General features: G+C 42.7%; 1 protein-coding gene across 2 annotated transcripts in view; it reads right to left on the bottom strand.

Annotated features, from left to right (window-relative positions):
* Positions 1-1734: 1734 nt before the first annotated feature.
* Positions 1735-15295, bottom strand: part of GP9 (glycoprotein IX platelet) — a 28468-nt gene continuing 14907 nt past the window's right edge. The window contains exons 1-2 of one of the 2 annotated variants that reach the window (XM_028524843.2): positions 4217-4315; positions 1735-2411 (exon numbers count right to left, since the gene is read on the bottom strand). In XM_028524843.2, coding sequence (XP_028380644.1) covers positions 1866-2399 — 534 coding nt within the window. In that variant the 5' untranslated portion in view covers positions 2400-2411; positions 4217-4315 and the 3' untranslated portion in view covers positions 1735-1865. Of the gene's footprint in view, positions 2412-4216; positions 4316-15295 lie in introns of those variants that run through there. The other variant, XM_036009412.1, reaches the window with a different exon arrangement.

Here is a 15295-nt window from a genome sequence, read left to right as displayed (position 1 = left end):
AAGGTACAGGGAAGAAGAAGCATAATTAGTAGGCATAAAATAGATGGGGAAAGATAAAAATGGTAGGGGAAACAGAGGACTCAAAGAACTTGTATATACAACCCATGGAAATGAACTAAGTTGGGGGGATGCTAAAGGGTTGCGAGGCAGGGTGGAGGGGGGGATGAAGGGAAGAAATTGGGAAAACTGTAATAGCATAATCAATAAAAATACTTTAGAAAGAAAAAGAAAATACTCATAAAGGAAACAATCATGATGATGATGTCATGGGGAATGGGTAGACTGATAGCAGTGACAGAGCTGGCATTTTGCTTATAGTGGGGTTAAAGTCCGTGGTTGTTTAGTGCTAGTAGTGACAGCAGAAATGAGGGAATGGTGGTGGGAAACAGTGGAGGCCACTCCATGTGGGTGGGAGAACAATATCTTCCTGTCAGGATTTTCACAGGGTGCAGAAAATGACCATTGTGAGGGGTTGCATACTCTGTGCCCAATAAGTAGATGACAGATTTTACTATTGTTTTCATTAGGTAGCATTTTTATAGCTGATTCCTAGTGAACAAATTACAGACTCTCAGCCTATGCTCCATCTAATTGATAATATATGTTTTATTTGTCTTATTATCAATTAAATTTTTATTTAATTGCCAACATTTGAATAACTCAGAGATTTCACATAAAAATATAGATTTCAGTCTCTAGAAGAATGGAATACTGGGCACCTTGGCCCACCTGGGTCCTCATCTCCACATGGTAGCATTTGTCTGAAACTCTTTGGATGGAAAATGGGATCTCTGATTTGCCAGTCTCCACCACTTCCTACTGTTCATCCTTCACCTTGAGTTTGAGTAGGTGCCCTTCAGTGGCACTTGGTGCCCACTTGGCCTTCCTTGTGGCACCTTCTGAGTCATAGGACCACTACATGGAACAGCTCCTTAAGAGAGGGACCTTGGTGTAATTATATTTGCATTTTGGTTGGCCAATAACAAACTTAAATGTTATCTTGTAAGGTGTAGAAAAGTTTATTTTATCTGCTGGTACTGTAACTCCTCTGAGGGAGAGAAGTGTCTTGTTTGAAGAATCTGGAGGCAGACAACTGTACTTGAACAATTAAAATAAAATAAAATAAAATTTTTTAAAAAAGAATATGGTACATGGGGTAGAAGTGGGACCCCAGAGTTTGCAGGCGTCTGAGGTCAGCACCAGGAAGGAAGTCATTTCCATGAGAAATGGACTGACTTGATGTTTTGTTTCTGAAGAAGAGGGGTAGAGAGAAAATAAAGAGGAGAGAAACTAGTGCAGAAGAGAAAGGATATGGTCAGGTGAACCAGACAGCCTCGGAGCCAGAGTAGTCAAAGGCAATAATATTGGGAATGAAGTGTCTTTCAGTATATGTCTGTTGCAGAGATGGCCAACGCCCTATTCAGTACCTCCTGTCTATTCACTGCTGTGTTGTAAGAGTTTTCTCTTAAATTTGGAGAGGGACTGAATAGTGATGTGCAATTGGCCTGGGCTGTCTAGGGTAGGGCAGGGTTTGAGAACTGATACCCTGGGACCTGGCAGGCCCTGGGGAAGGGCTCTGGATATCCAGATTTTGGAATTGGGAGTGGGTAGTTGGAAGTAAGTTGGACAGCACATTTTACTTAGAAACTTGGGGGACAAACACCAATTGATATCTAGTCATAAAGAAAAATAAACCCAGGTTCCCAGAAGCTGAGAGGGAAAACAATCTCTGAGCTTGATTAAAATGGCTGAGCAGCCAGTTTATTTTTTGTTACAGGTGGTTCTGGCTGATCAGGGCTGGTAGAATCTGGGGTGGGGCTCAGGTCCTCGCTGCCTGGCCTGAGGGTGACCCTGGGAGCCCAGGCTCAGTACAGGGACTCTGTGGCAGTGCACAACAGACCTGCCAGGAGAGACAGGCCCATTGTGACCACAACAACCAGTGCTAAATCCCACCAGACCTCTGGGTAGGCCCATGATGCCTGTAGCTGCCAGCCGCAGTTGCCCAGCTCATAGCCTGTGAGTTGGTCCAGTGGGTGGATGGTAGCAAGGCCAGGGCTGGCACAGTGGACATGTGGCAAGGCCTCAGGTGTGTGGTCCTCCAGCCAGAGGCGCAGGTAGGTAAGGCTGCAGTCACAGTGCCAGGGGTTCTGTGTCACATCGAGTGTCTGCAGCTGGAGCAGGTTGTCGAGGGTGCCAGGGGGCATGGAACGAAGGCTGTTGTTGGCCAGCAGGAGGTGGCGTGTGTGGGCTGGCAGGGCAGGCAAGGATGTGAGTCCTCGCCCGCTGCAGTCCACCCACAGCCCCATGGTTTCCAAAGCGTGGCAGGTGCATGGTGCAGGGCAGTCCTTGGTGGCCTCCGTGGTAGCCCAGAGCAGGAACAGGGCTGCCCAGGTAGGCATTGTGCAGGCTGGCTGTGGGAAGAGTGGCAGTGAGGTAAGGGAGTGCCTGGCAGCCTGCACCCCATCCCAAGAACCAGTGGGTACCATGAAAACAATGGTATCTGACCTGGGTCAAGGAACCACTACCTTCTCAGGCCTCAGCTTTCTTGCCTGCGAAACTTTGGTGGTAAAGACTGAAGGAAGTAAAATGCGGCCAATTGTTGCGCGTGGGTCACCGGCCAGCAGTGACCACAAACGCTGTGGATGGCTCGCCGAAAAAACACGTGAGAAACAAACATACACAGAGACAAACTAGTTTCTGTGAGGAAGTAGGGACGAAATGGCCACCCCGCCTAGTGGGGAGGGCCCCGATTTACCGTCCATACCTGCTTTTATTGGGCTCATTTTGCATAATAATTCAGGTAAAGCACAGTACTTATCAGGGGGAAGTAAGGAACTATAGAAAACAAGGAACTCTGCTGGTCTATTTGAGTCGGGGGTCAAAGAGCTGTAAGACTTTGAGGAACAAACTTCCTCCTTGGACCCCTCTCATTCAACTGAGAGCATTCTAAACAAAGAAGGTTTCACAGTAATTTACATGTTCTTTCTTAGGCCTGATCACCCAGGGAATCCACCCTTTCAGCACAGAGCTGCACCACCCTGTCATTGTTTCAGGCTTAGCACGGGAACTAAGGCAATAAGGAGATTTTCTCCCAGACGATGAGAACTCAGGCTATGTCAAAGCCAAGGAGCGAGGGTCCGTCACCCTCTTTTGCTGCAGCCCCCCAAGTCCTTCTTCTGGGGGGCCTCCCAAACTGATTGTGCCTGGCTTAGGTCGTTCCCCCCGTGGGGTATCTTACCCGTCTTTGGCTAACCGACCAAGCTTTTTGGGGTTCAGTTATGAATAAAGCAGCAGAAGCAGCATTCCTGCCAGGGAGACAAGCCCTTGTCTCCTTGCTGGCTTACGGTTCCAAGGGCGTTCCCTTAGCCTTAGCCTAGGTGGGGGTTTCAGCTTCTGATACCAGTCAGGGCAGTTCCCAACAGCCAATGTGGGTCTGGCTGACCCAGAGGGCAGGACTGAATACTCAGAAGGCAGGACAGTGAGGGTGGCTAAGGTGGGGAAGGGAACAGGGGTAACTTCTAAAGGGGACAGGACCTCAAGAGGTGGGGGAAGCAGGTCCCTGCTACATGATTTACAGTCCTGGCCTTTGGTTGCTAGAACCAGGAAAGGCTGCTTCCAGCCTCCCTGCCTAAGCCTCGGGTTAGGCCGATGGTATGGACTTCACATGCCACACCTCATCCCATTAGTTTCTAACAGCTTGCTATGGATAGTAAACTCTTACATGATAATCAATGTAGAAGAGAGCACTACAAGGATCCTGAGGAGGGAGCGGCAAAGTGGTACCAGAAGGGGCTTCCTCTGAGGACATAATTATCCAGGCTTGGGGAATGGAGGCCCAGAGACAGTGTGATTTGCACAGAGCACCCAGTTGTCTCTGCCAGAAACCAAACTCAAACTCAAGTCTCATGAGCCCCTTTTCGGCCTAATTCACCGCCTCCTCTCCACAACTGTTTCCCCCCTTTCTAAGATAAGCTCTCCCAACCTCCTGCCCCTCTTCACCCTAGGGCAAGCTTCCATTGAATTTTCACTGAATAAACCAATGAATCAACTTAGCCAAAGAGCAGGTGTTTCAGAGTGAATGCTCCAACCAACCCCATCTTCTAAAAGGAAGAGCAAAAGGAGGCACAGAGACAGGACTTGACAGCTGGCCTCCTCTTAACCTGAGAGGGGTCCCTGGTGTGGGAGGTAGTATTGAGTAATAAGGAGAGTCACTTACCTTCAAGGACTACAGTCAGGTTTCCCTTTCTGTGGCCTGAATTGTCCTGGTTGAGGCTGAAGTGGAAGTTCTCTGTAAAGCTGCTGACTGTGGCCACTGCTTGAGAGGGAGGAAGGAAGTGATAAAAATAGCCTGGCTTATCCACTGCATGCTGCCCTACAGGGCCTATCTCCAAAGGCAGGGGGCCCTGGTGTCCCAGTGCCTTGGGTACAGAAGTTCACTGAATCATCGATGCCTCAATGAGCCTCAGTTCAGGGTGTGTGGTAGGATGAAAAAGGCCCTGCATCTGGACCCAGGTGTAGGGGAGGATTTCTATGAGAAGGCCTCAGAGATGAGTTGCTTCTCCAGATCTCAGTTTTCATTAACTGGAAAATGGGAGCAATAACCCTTGTCCTGCTCACCTCACAGAGATGTGTGTTGGGCAGCAACAATAGGCAGGCCAAGAATTCTACTGGAGAGGGTGATTTCGTTTTCAGTTTTCTTTGGCCCTGAATAGGTCAAGAAAAAAGCCTTTTTTTTTTTTTTTTTGCTGCCATTGCATCATTAGCACATTCTAACACTTCCTGATCCCGTTTTAAAAATACGGGACATATAGGCCTGAGATTCAGAGTGCCTATCAGACATTACTCTCTAGGTGGAATGTAAGGCTATTATTTGATTTGTATTACATTTATTTCTATAGCTACATTCTCCTTAGGGAAGTGACATCAGTTTTCCATTTGTTAGTGAAATAAAGTTCCCTTTAAAAGATAAATGTACTTTTTATTGTATTATATCTCTAAATCTTATTTTTTAATTTATTTATTTTTATTTTTATTGTTTCTGCTAGTACAGTTATTCCTGCTTTTCCTCCCTTTCCCCACCTCCACCCAGGCCCACCTTCTTTCTGGCCTAAGTCAATCCCCATGTGTCCATGGGTTGTGCATAAATGTTCTTTGGTTAATCACTTCACAATCTTTCATCCTGCCCCAATTTCTTTTCTGGCAGCTGTCAGTTTCATGTATCTAAGCTTCTCTTATTACTTCATTTGTTAGTTTACTGTGTTCATTAAATTCCAAATATCAATGAGACCATATGGTATGTCTTTCACTGACTGGCTTGTTTCACTTAGCATAATATTCTCCAGGTCCATCCATACTGTTGAAAAATGTAAGAGTTTCTTCTTTTTTACTGCTGCATGGTATTCCATTGTGTAAATGTACCACTGCTTTTTTATCCACTCATCTACTAATAGGCACTAAGGCTGTTTCCAGGTCTTGGCTATTGTACATAGTGCTGCTATGAACATAGCAGTGCATATATTTTTTTGTCTTGGTGTTCCAGTATCCTCAGGATATATTCCCAGAAGTGGAATTGCTAGATCAAAGAAAGTTCCAATGTTTAATTTTTAAAGGATACTCCATACTGTTCTTCACAGTGGCTGCACCAGACTGCATTCCCACCAACAGTGCACTGGATTCCCTTTACTCCACATCCTCAACAAAAATTGTTAATTTATTGATGGTAGCCATCCTGACAAGTATAAGGTAATAATATCTCACTGAAGTTTCAGTGTTCTTTTCTCTGTTGATTAGTGATGTTGAACAGCAGTGTTGCTCCTTTCTTAATCAGGTTGTTTGTCATCCTGGTATCAAGTGGTATTAGTTCTCTGTATATTTTGGAGATCGAACCCTTATATCATTAGCAAAATGTTCTCCCATACAGTGGGTTCCCTATTCATCTTGCTGATGTTTACCTTATCTGTGCAGAAGCTTTTGAATTTTATATAGTCCTATTTGTTTATTTTTTCCTTTGTTTCATGTTTTAGGAGATATATTGGCAAAAATACAGCAACATGGAATATCTGAGATTTTACACCCTGTTTTCTTTTAGGATTTTTATGGTTTCGTGACTTACATTTAAGTCTGTTATCCATTTTGAGTTTTTTTTGTGTGTGTGGTGTAAGTTGGTGGTCTAGTTCCTTTTTTTTTTTTTGCATGTATTGTACCTGTCCAGTTTTCCCACACCATTTATTGAAGAGACTGTCTTTGCTCCATTGTATAATATCAATTGTTCATAAAGGCATGAGTTTACTCCTGGGCTCTCTGTCCTGCTCCATTGATATTTATGTCTGTTCTTATATCAGTATCAGGCTGTTTTTATAACAATGGCCTTATAGTACAGTTTAATAATCCAGAGTTGTGATACATCCAGCTTTGTTCTTCTTTCACAAGATTGCTGAGGTTAATTGGGGTCTTATTTGGTTTCAGATTAAATTCCCCCCTTTTTATTTTTAAATTTTTATTGTATTTTTTCCATTACCATTTATCTCTGTTATAACCTCTTCCACCTCCACTCACTCCCTCCCCCTGGAAATCACCACACTGTTATCCATGTTTATGAGTCATTTTTCTTTTTGACTTGAACCCTCCATCCCCTCACCCTCCCACCCCCAGAGAGCTGTCAGCCTACTCCCTATCTATGGATCTGTCTCTGTTTTATTTGTTAGTTCACATGGTTCATTAGATTCCACATATAAATGAAATCACATGGTATTTATCTTTTTCTGACTGGTTTATTTCACTTAGCATAATGTTCTCCAGGTCCACCCATGATGTTTAAAAGGGTAAAAGTCATTTTTCTTTTTTATGGCTGAGTAGTATTCCACACTGTAATGTACCATAGTTGTTGTATCCATTTATCTACTGATGACACTTGGGCTGCTTCCAAATCTTGGCATTGTAAACAACACTGCAATGAACATAGAGGTGCTTTATACTCTTTCAAATTCACACTTCTTTGGTTTAATTCCAAGAAGGGAATTGCTGAGAAAAGGGCAATTTTAATTTTTAATTTTTGAGGCAATTCCATACAGCCTTCAATAGTGGCTGTACCAATCTGCATCCCTGCCTACAGTGTAAGAGGGTCCCCCTTTTCCCACATCCTCACCAGCAATTATTGTTTGTTGATTTACTGATGAAAAGGGTGAGGTGATATCTTGTAACAGGGTGCAGCCAAGAGGGGCCCTAAATAGGCATTTGTAATGGGGTCCAGAACTTGATGTCCAGGAAATATTTATATATATTCCTCACCCCCACAAGTCTGAGCTGAGGGATGGGACACATGGAGCAGGGCCACTGAGGGTTGCTTTGAATAGCAACAATTTTGCAGATGACCTCTAGAACAGTCATTTAACATATCTATAACCTTCAACTGGTTTCATAAATATGTTGAACAGCTGTGGCCATGCTTTGAGCCAGGGGAATGGGAGTGACTTCAACCCATAATGTAACTGGGAGGCAACTCCCCCTGGTTACAGAGCCTGCATAAGAACTTGGAGATGATTGGCTCCACATCACAGGGCCACATCTGCCTGGACTTACTATGGCAGCTCAGTAAATCTGGAAAAATATGGGAGTGCTGGCAGCTGTGGCATATTGTAAGAGGAGTCAGAAATGGAACAACAGAGGAAGATTGATGCTGGGATTTAAACCCAGGCATGGCAGCCATGTGGGGTCTTTTTGGGACCACTTGGCTTGGGCAAAGAAGAACCATGGACTTCTGTTTCTTTTATTGAGATATGGTACCCCAGACTGGGCAGAGGGGAAAGGAAGGACTGTGTGTTTGTGGGTATTCTAAAGGACTTTGGTATATCAATAAAGACATTAAGTCATTACTCTTAAGTTTGTATAACACTTTAAATAAAGAATCCCTTTCCTTTTCACCAATCTCTGGCATTGAGAGATGTCTTTCCCTGGCAGTGGGCAAGGCAAACCTAGTACGGGATAGGGGAGACCCCTGGAGCACAAGGGTAGGTCCATTCAGTAATAGTATATTGTTCACCCCACCCAGGTCTGTTCTGTAACAATCTCATTGTGGTTTCTGTATTTCTCTGATGACTAATAACAATGAGCATCTTTTCATATATTTATTGAACATCTGTATGATCTTTTTGGATGAGTGTCTATACAGACCATGCAACCCAGGCTTCCAGCACAGGAAAAAAAAGCCTCAAAACCACTGACTATAAAAATCTGTGGAGGTTGTGGCAGTGGGAAAAACTCCTAGCCTTACAGGAGAGTTCATTGCAGAGACCCACAGCATCCTAAAATGTACACAAACCCATCCACCGGGAATTAGCAACAGAAGGGCCCAGTGGGCTTGTATGTAGCAGGATAAGTGACTGAAAGCCAGCAGAGAACAGAGAAAGCAGCACTGTTCCCTCTCTGACCCCTCCTCCACAGGCAGCACCACAAAGCAGCAAGATGGGTTTCCCTGCCCTGGTGAATAATTAAGGCTCCACCCCTTACAACAAAACAGGTGTGCTGAGACAAAGAAATATGACTCAAATGAAAGAAAAGATCAGAGCTCCAAAAATAGAAATAAACAACGAAGAGATAGCCAACCTATCAGATGCACAGTTCAAAATACAAGTAATCAGGAGGCCCACAGAAATGGTTAAGTGTGGTTGCAAAATGGAGGAAAAAGTGAAGGCTATGCAAAGTGAAATAAAGAAAAATATACAGGGAACCAACAGTGAAGGGAAGGAAACAGGGATTCACATCAACAATTTGGAGCATTAGGAAGAAATAAACATTCAACCGGAACAGAATGAAGAGAAAAGAATTCAAAAAATGAAGAGAGGCATAGGAACCTTCAGGACAATTTTAAACAATTTAACATCAAAATCATAGGGGTGCCAGAATGAGGAGAGGAAGAGCAACAAGTAGAAAAGTTATTTGAACAAATAATGAAGGAACATTTCCCCAATTAGGCAAAGGAAATAGACTTCCAGGAAGTCCAGGAAGCTCAGAGAGTCCCAAAGAAGTTGGACCCAAGGAAGCACACACCAAGGCATGTCATAATTACAATACCTAAGATTAAAGAGAAGGAGAGAATCTTAAAAGCAGCAAAAGAAAAGGAGAGAGTTACTTACAAAGGAGTTCCCATAAGACTATCAGCTGATTTCTCAAAAGAAACCTTACAGGCAAGGGAAGGGAAAGAAGTATTCAAAATCATGAAAAGCAAGGGCCTACATCCAAGATTACGCTATCCAGCAAAGCTAACATTTAGAATGGAAGAGCAGATAAAGTGCTTCCCAGTTAAGGTCAAGTTAAAGGAGTTCATCATTGCCAAGCCCTTATTATATGAAATGTTAAAGGGACTTGTCTAAGAAGAAGAAAATGATTAGTAAAACAGAATATGGGGCTTCCGGCCAAGATGGAGATGTAAGTAGACACGCTGTGCCTCCTCACAAAACCAAAAGGAGAACAACAACAATTTAAAAACAAAAAACAACCAGAACTGACAGAAAATTGAACTGTATGGAAGTCCGACAACCAAGGAGTTAAACAAGGAATATTCATCCAGACCAGTAGGAGGGGTGGAGACAGGCAGCTGGGCAGAGAGGACTCGTGGCAAGGTGGTGGCTAAAGGATCACAGTGGTCAAGGTTGCAGCTGGCAGACAAGGCAGTGGCTGGCAGACTCAGTGAGGCGGCAGATCATGGACTGGGCAATCCCACATTCTCATGCAGATAAACCAGGAGGAACAACTGGGGAGGGAGACAGATCGCCCAACCCAGAGTTCCAGTATGGGGAAATAAACCCTCAAACTTCTGATTGAAAACACCTGGGGGGGGTGGAGGCAGCAGTGGGAAAAACTCCCAGCCTCACAGGAGAGTTTGTTGCAGAGACACACATGGTCCTAGAATGTACACAAACCCACCCACCCAGAAATCAGCAACAGAAGGGCCCAATGTAATTGTGGGTAGCAGGGGAAGTGACTGAAAACCAGCAGAGAATGAAACAAGTACCATCGTTGCCTTTCAAACACCACCGCCACATACAGTATCACAACACAGCAAATGGGTTGCCCTGCCCTGGTGAACATCTAAGGCTCCACCCCTTACTATGTAATGGGCACACTCAGACAAAAAAACAATGGCCCAAACGAAATAACAAAGCAAAGCTCCAGAAAAAAATACAAACTAAGTGATGAAGAGATAACCAACCTAACAGATGCACAGTTCAAAACACTGATAATCAGGATGCTCACAGAATTGGCTGAATATGGTCACACATGAGAGGAAAAAATGAAGGCTAAACGAAGTGAAATAAAGGAAAATGTACAGGGAACCAACAGTGATGAGAAGGAAACTGGGATTCAAATCAATGGAAGGGATCAGAAGGAAAAAAGAAACATTCCACCAGAACAGAATGAAGAAACAAGAATTCAAAAAAATGAGGAGATGCTTAGGAAAATCCAGGACATCTTTAAACATTCCAGCGTCCAAATTATATGGATACCAGAAGGAGAAGAGGAAGAGCAACAAGTGGAAAAGTTACTTGAACAAATAATGAAGGAGAATGTCCCCAATCTGGCAAAGGAAATAGACTTCCAGGAAGCTTAGAGAGTCCCAAAGAAGTTGGATCCAAGGAGTAACACACCAAGGCTCATCACCATTAAGTTACCCAAGATTAAAGACAAACAGAAAATCCTAAGAGCAGCAAGAGAAAAGGAGACAGTTACCTACAAGGGAGTTTCCATAAGACTGTCAGCTGATTTTGCAAAAGAAACCTTGCAAGCAAGAAGGGGCTGGAAAGAAGTATTCCAAGTCATGAAAGGCAAGGACCTACATCCAGGATTGCTCTATCCAGCAAAGCTTTCATTTAGAATGGATGGACAGACAAAGTGCTTCTCAGATAAGGTCAAGGTAAAGGAGTTCATCATCACCAAGCCTTTATTATATAACATGTTAAAGGGACATATCTAAGAAAAACAAGGTGATCAAAAATATGAACAGTAAAATGACAACAAACTCACAGTTATTAACATCCAAACCTAAAACAAAAACAAAAACAAACTAAGCAAACAACTAGAACAGGAACAGAATCACAGAAATGGAGATGACATGGAGGGTTAGAAGTGAGGGAGTGGGTGGAGGGAAAGGTATAGAGAATAAGTAGCATAAATGGTAGGTAGAAGATAGACAGGGGGAGGTTAAGAATAGTATAAGAAATGTAGAAGCCCAAGTACTTACATATATGACCCATGAACTAAATGAACTATATAAATGACCTAAAGGGGGGGAATGCAGTTGGGAGATGTTGCACAGGACGGAGGAGAATATGGAGGAGAAATGGGACAATTGTAATAGCATAATCAATAAAATATATTTTTAAAAAATTTATATAGAACCATAAATGACCCCATATAGCCACAGCAATTTTCAGAAAGAAAAACAAAGTAGGAGGGGTCACAATACCTGACATCAAACTATATTACAAGGTCCCTGTAATAAAAAAAAAAGCCTGATACTGGCATAAGAGCAGACACATAGACCAATGGAACAGAATAGAGAGCCCAGAAATAAACCTATTTCTCTATGGCCAGTTAATATTCAAAAAAAGAGGGCAGTAGCATAACATGGAGTAAAAATAGCCTCTTCAACAAATGGTATTGGGAGATCTGGACAGCTGCATGCACAGAAATGAAACTCAACCACCAACTTACTCCATACACAAAAATAAACTCAAGATGGATAAAACACTTAAATATAAGTCATGAAACCATAAAGGTCCTAGAGGAGAACATAGGCAGGAAAATCTCAGATATCCCGCACAGCAATATTTTCACTGATATGTCCCCTGGAGCAAGGGACATAAAAGAAAGAATAAACAAATGGGACTACACCAAAATAAAAAGCTTCTGCATGGGTAAAGAAAACATTAGCAAAATGAAAAGGAAACCAACCATTTGGCAAAATATATTTGTCAATAATACCTCAGACAAGGGTTTGATCTCCAAAATATATAAAGACCTCACATGACTCCAGTCCAGGAAGACAGAGAATCCAATTAAAAACTGTGCAAAGGACCTGAACAGACACTTCTCCAAGGAGGACACACAGAGCCCAAATACTTATAAAAGGATGTTTCATCTTCACTAGCCTTCAGAGAGATGCAAATTAAAACCACAATGAGATTCCCCTTCACACTGGTCAGAGTGGCTATCATAAACAAATCAACAAACAAAAGTACTGGTGAGGTTGTGGAGAAAAGGGAACCCTAGTACTACCTTTTGTTGGTGGAAATGCAGACTGGTGTATCAAGTGTGGAAAAATGTGAAATTTCCTCAAAAATCTAAAAATGGAATTGTCTTTTGACCCTGCAATTCCACTGCTGGGATTATATGTTAAGAATCCCTAAACACAAACTTAAAAGAACCTATGTACCGAGACTTCTGGCCAAGATGGAGGTGTAGGTAGACACCTTCTGCCTCCTCACACAATCAAAAGGACAACAACAAATTTAATAGCAACAGCCAGAACTGCCAGAAAATCGAACTAAATGAACGTCCAACAACCAAGGAGTTAAAGAAGATACATTCATCCAGACCAGTAGGAGGCACGGAGTCTGGCAGCCGGCACAGAGAGGGCTCAAGGCAAAGCTGCAGCTGGTGGACCCAGCAAAGCAGAAGATTGTGGAGAGGGACTCAGTATGCAAGGCGGCTGGCGAACCGAGCAGCCCCACATTCTCCCACAATAAACCAGGGGAAACTGGGAAACTGGTTGGACCACACAACCCAGAGCCACAGCTCGTGGAAATAAAGCCTCAAACCACTGATTGAAAACACCTGTGGAGGCGGAGGCGCCAGAAGGAGAATCTCCCAGTCTCACAGGAGAGTTCACTGGAGAGACCCACAGGGTCCCAGAACATACACAAAACCACCACATGGGAATCAGCACCAGAAGAGCCTAATTTGATTGTAGAAAGCGGAGAAAGTGACTGAAATCCAGCAGAGAGCAGAGCAAGCAACATTGTTCCCACTTGGACCCACATACAGCATCACAACACAGTGACTGGGTTGCTCCGCCCAGGTGAACAGTTAAGGTTCTGCCCCTCACTACATAACAGGCATGCCAGGACAAAAAGAAATTGGCCCAAATGAAAGAACAGATCAAAGCTCCAGAAAAAATACAAACTAAGTGACGAAGATAGCCAACCTATCAGATGCACAGTTCAAAACACTGGTAATCAGGATGCTCACAGAATTGGTTGAATTTGGTTGCAAATTAGATGAAAAAATGAAGGCTATGTTAAGTGAAAAAGGAAAATGCACAGGGAACCAATAGTGATGGGAGGGAACCTGGGACTCAAATAATCAATGGAAGGGACCAGAAGGAAGAAACATCCAATCAGAAAAGAGGGAAGAAACAAGAATTCAAAAAAATGAGGAGAGGCTTAGGAACTTCCAGGACATTTTTAAGCATCCCAACATCCAAATTATAGGGGTACCAGAAGGAGAAGAGGAAGAGCAAAAGTTATTTGAACAAATAATGAAGGAGAACTTCCCCATTCTGGCAAAGGAAATAGACTTCCAGGGAGTCCAGGAAGCTCAGAGAGTCCCAAAGAAGTTGGACCCAAGGAGGAACACACCAAGGCACATCATAATTACATCAACCAAGATTAAAATTAGAGAATCCTAGAAGCAGCAAGAGAAAAGGAGACAGTTACCTACAAAGGAGTTCCCATCAGACAGTTAGCTGATTTCTCAAAAGAGATCTTGCAGGCAAGAAGGGGCTGGAAAGAAGTAGTCCAAGTCATGGAAGATGAGGACCTACATTCAAGATTCGTCTATCCAGCAAAGTTTTCATTTAGAATGGAAGGGCAGATAAAGTGCTTCTCAGATAAGGTCAAGGTAAAGGAATTCATCATCACCAAGCCCTTATTATATAAAATGTTAAAGGGACTTACCTAAGAAAAAGAAGATAAAAAACATGTACAGGAAAATGACAGCAAAGTCACAATTATTAGCAACCACACCTAAAACAAAAACAAAAACAAACTAAGCAAACAGCTAGAACAGGAACAGAACCACAGAAATGAAAATCACATGAAGGGTTATCAATAGGGGAGTGGGAGGAGGAGGGAGGGGAAATAGTACAGAGAGTAAGTAGCATAGATGGTATGTAGAAAATAGACGGGGCGGGGGTGGGGGGTGATAGTATGGGAAATGTAGGAGCCAAAGAACGTATATGTATGACACATGGACATGAACTAAAGGCAGGGAATGTGGGTGGAAGGGGGTGTGCAGGGTGCAGGGGAGTGAAGAGGGGAAAATGGGACAACTGTAATAGTATAATCGATAAAATATTTTTTTAAAAAAAGAGCCTATGTACCCCAATGGTCATAGCAGCACAATTTACAATAGCTAAGTGCTGGAAACAGCTTAAGTTCCCATCAGTAAATAAGTGGATCAGAAAACTATGGTATATTTACACTATGGAGTACTACACAGCAGAAAGAAAGAAGAAACTCCTACCCTTTGTGACAGCATGGATGGCCTGGAGAGCACCAGGCTAAGTGAAATAAGCCAGGCAATGAAAGACAAAATACCATATGATCTGACCTATAACTGAAACCTAGTCAACAAAACAGGCAAGCAAAATATAACCAGCAATGTGGAAATAAAGAACTGACAGTAACCAAAGGGGAGAGGGTAGGAGGATAAGAGAGGGAACAATCTGAAGGGTCGTCAAAGGAACATGTATAAAGGATCTATGGACAAAGACAATGAGAGGTAAAGACTGAATGTGGGAGGTGGGTTGTGAGTAAGATGAAGGACAGTAATAGGGGGAAAATGGTGACAACTGTAATGAAACAATTAAAAACATATTTTTAAATTTTTTAAAAATTGTTTACAATTGTTCATAGTACTTGAATTGTATGTCCCCTATTCATTCGTGATCTTAGTAATTTTCACCTTGCCTCTTACTATCTTTAGTCATTCTAAGTGAAAATTTGTCAATACCATTGATTTGTTTTCAAAGAAGTTACTTTTGTCTCACTGACTTTCTCTATTGGTTTTCTAATCTATTTATTTCTGCTTTAATCTTTGTTCTTTCTTCTGTTTGCTTTGGGTTTAGCCTCTTCGTTTTCTAGTTTCTTAAGGTGGAAGTATAGGTTATTGATTTGAGATCTACTTCTTTTTAAATATAGGTGATTATATCTACCAATTTCCTAGTAAGCACTGCTTTAGCTGCATCCCCTAAGTTTTAGTAGTTGTTTTTATTTTCATTCAGGTATGCTCTAACTTC

Source organism: Phyllostomus discolor, chromosome 9 (assembly GCF_004126475.2).
Source record: "Phyllostomus discolor isolate MPI-MPIP mPhyDis1 chromosome 9, mPhyDis1.pri.v3, whole genome shotgun sequence".
NCBI lineage: Eukaryota > Metazoa > Chordata > Mammalia > Chiroptera > Phyllostomidae > Phyllostomus > Phyllostomus discolor.
This window is presented reverse-complemented; position numbering and strand designations above follow the sequence as displayed.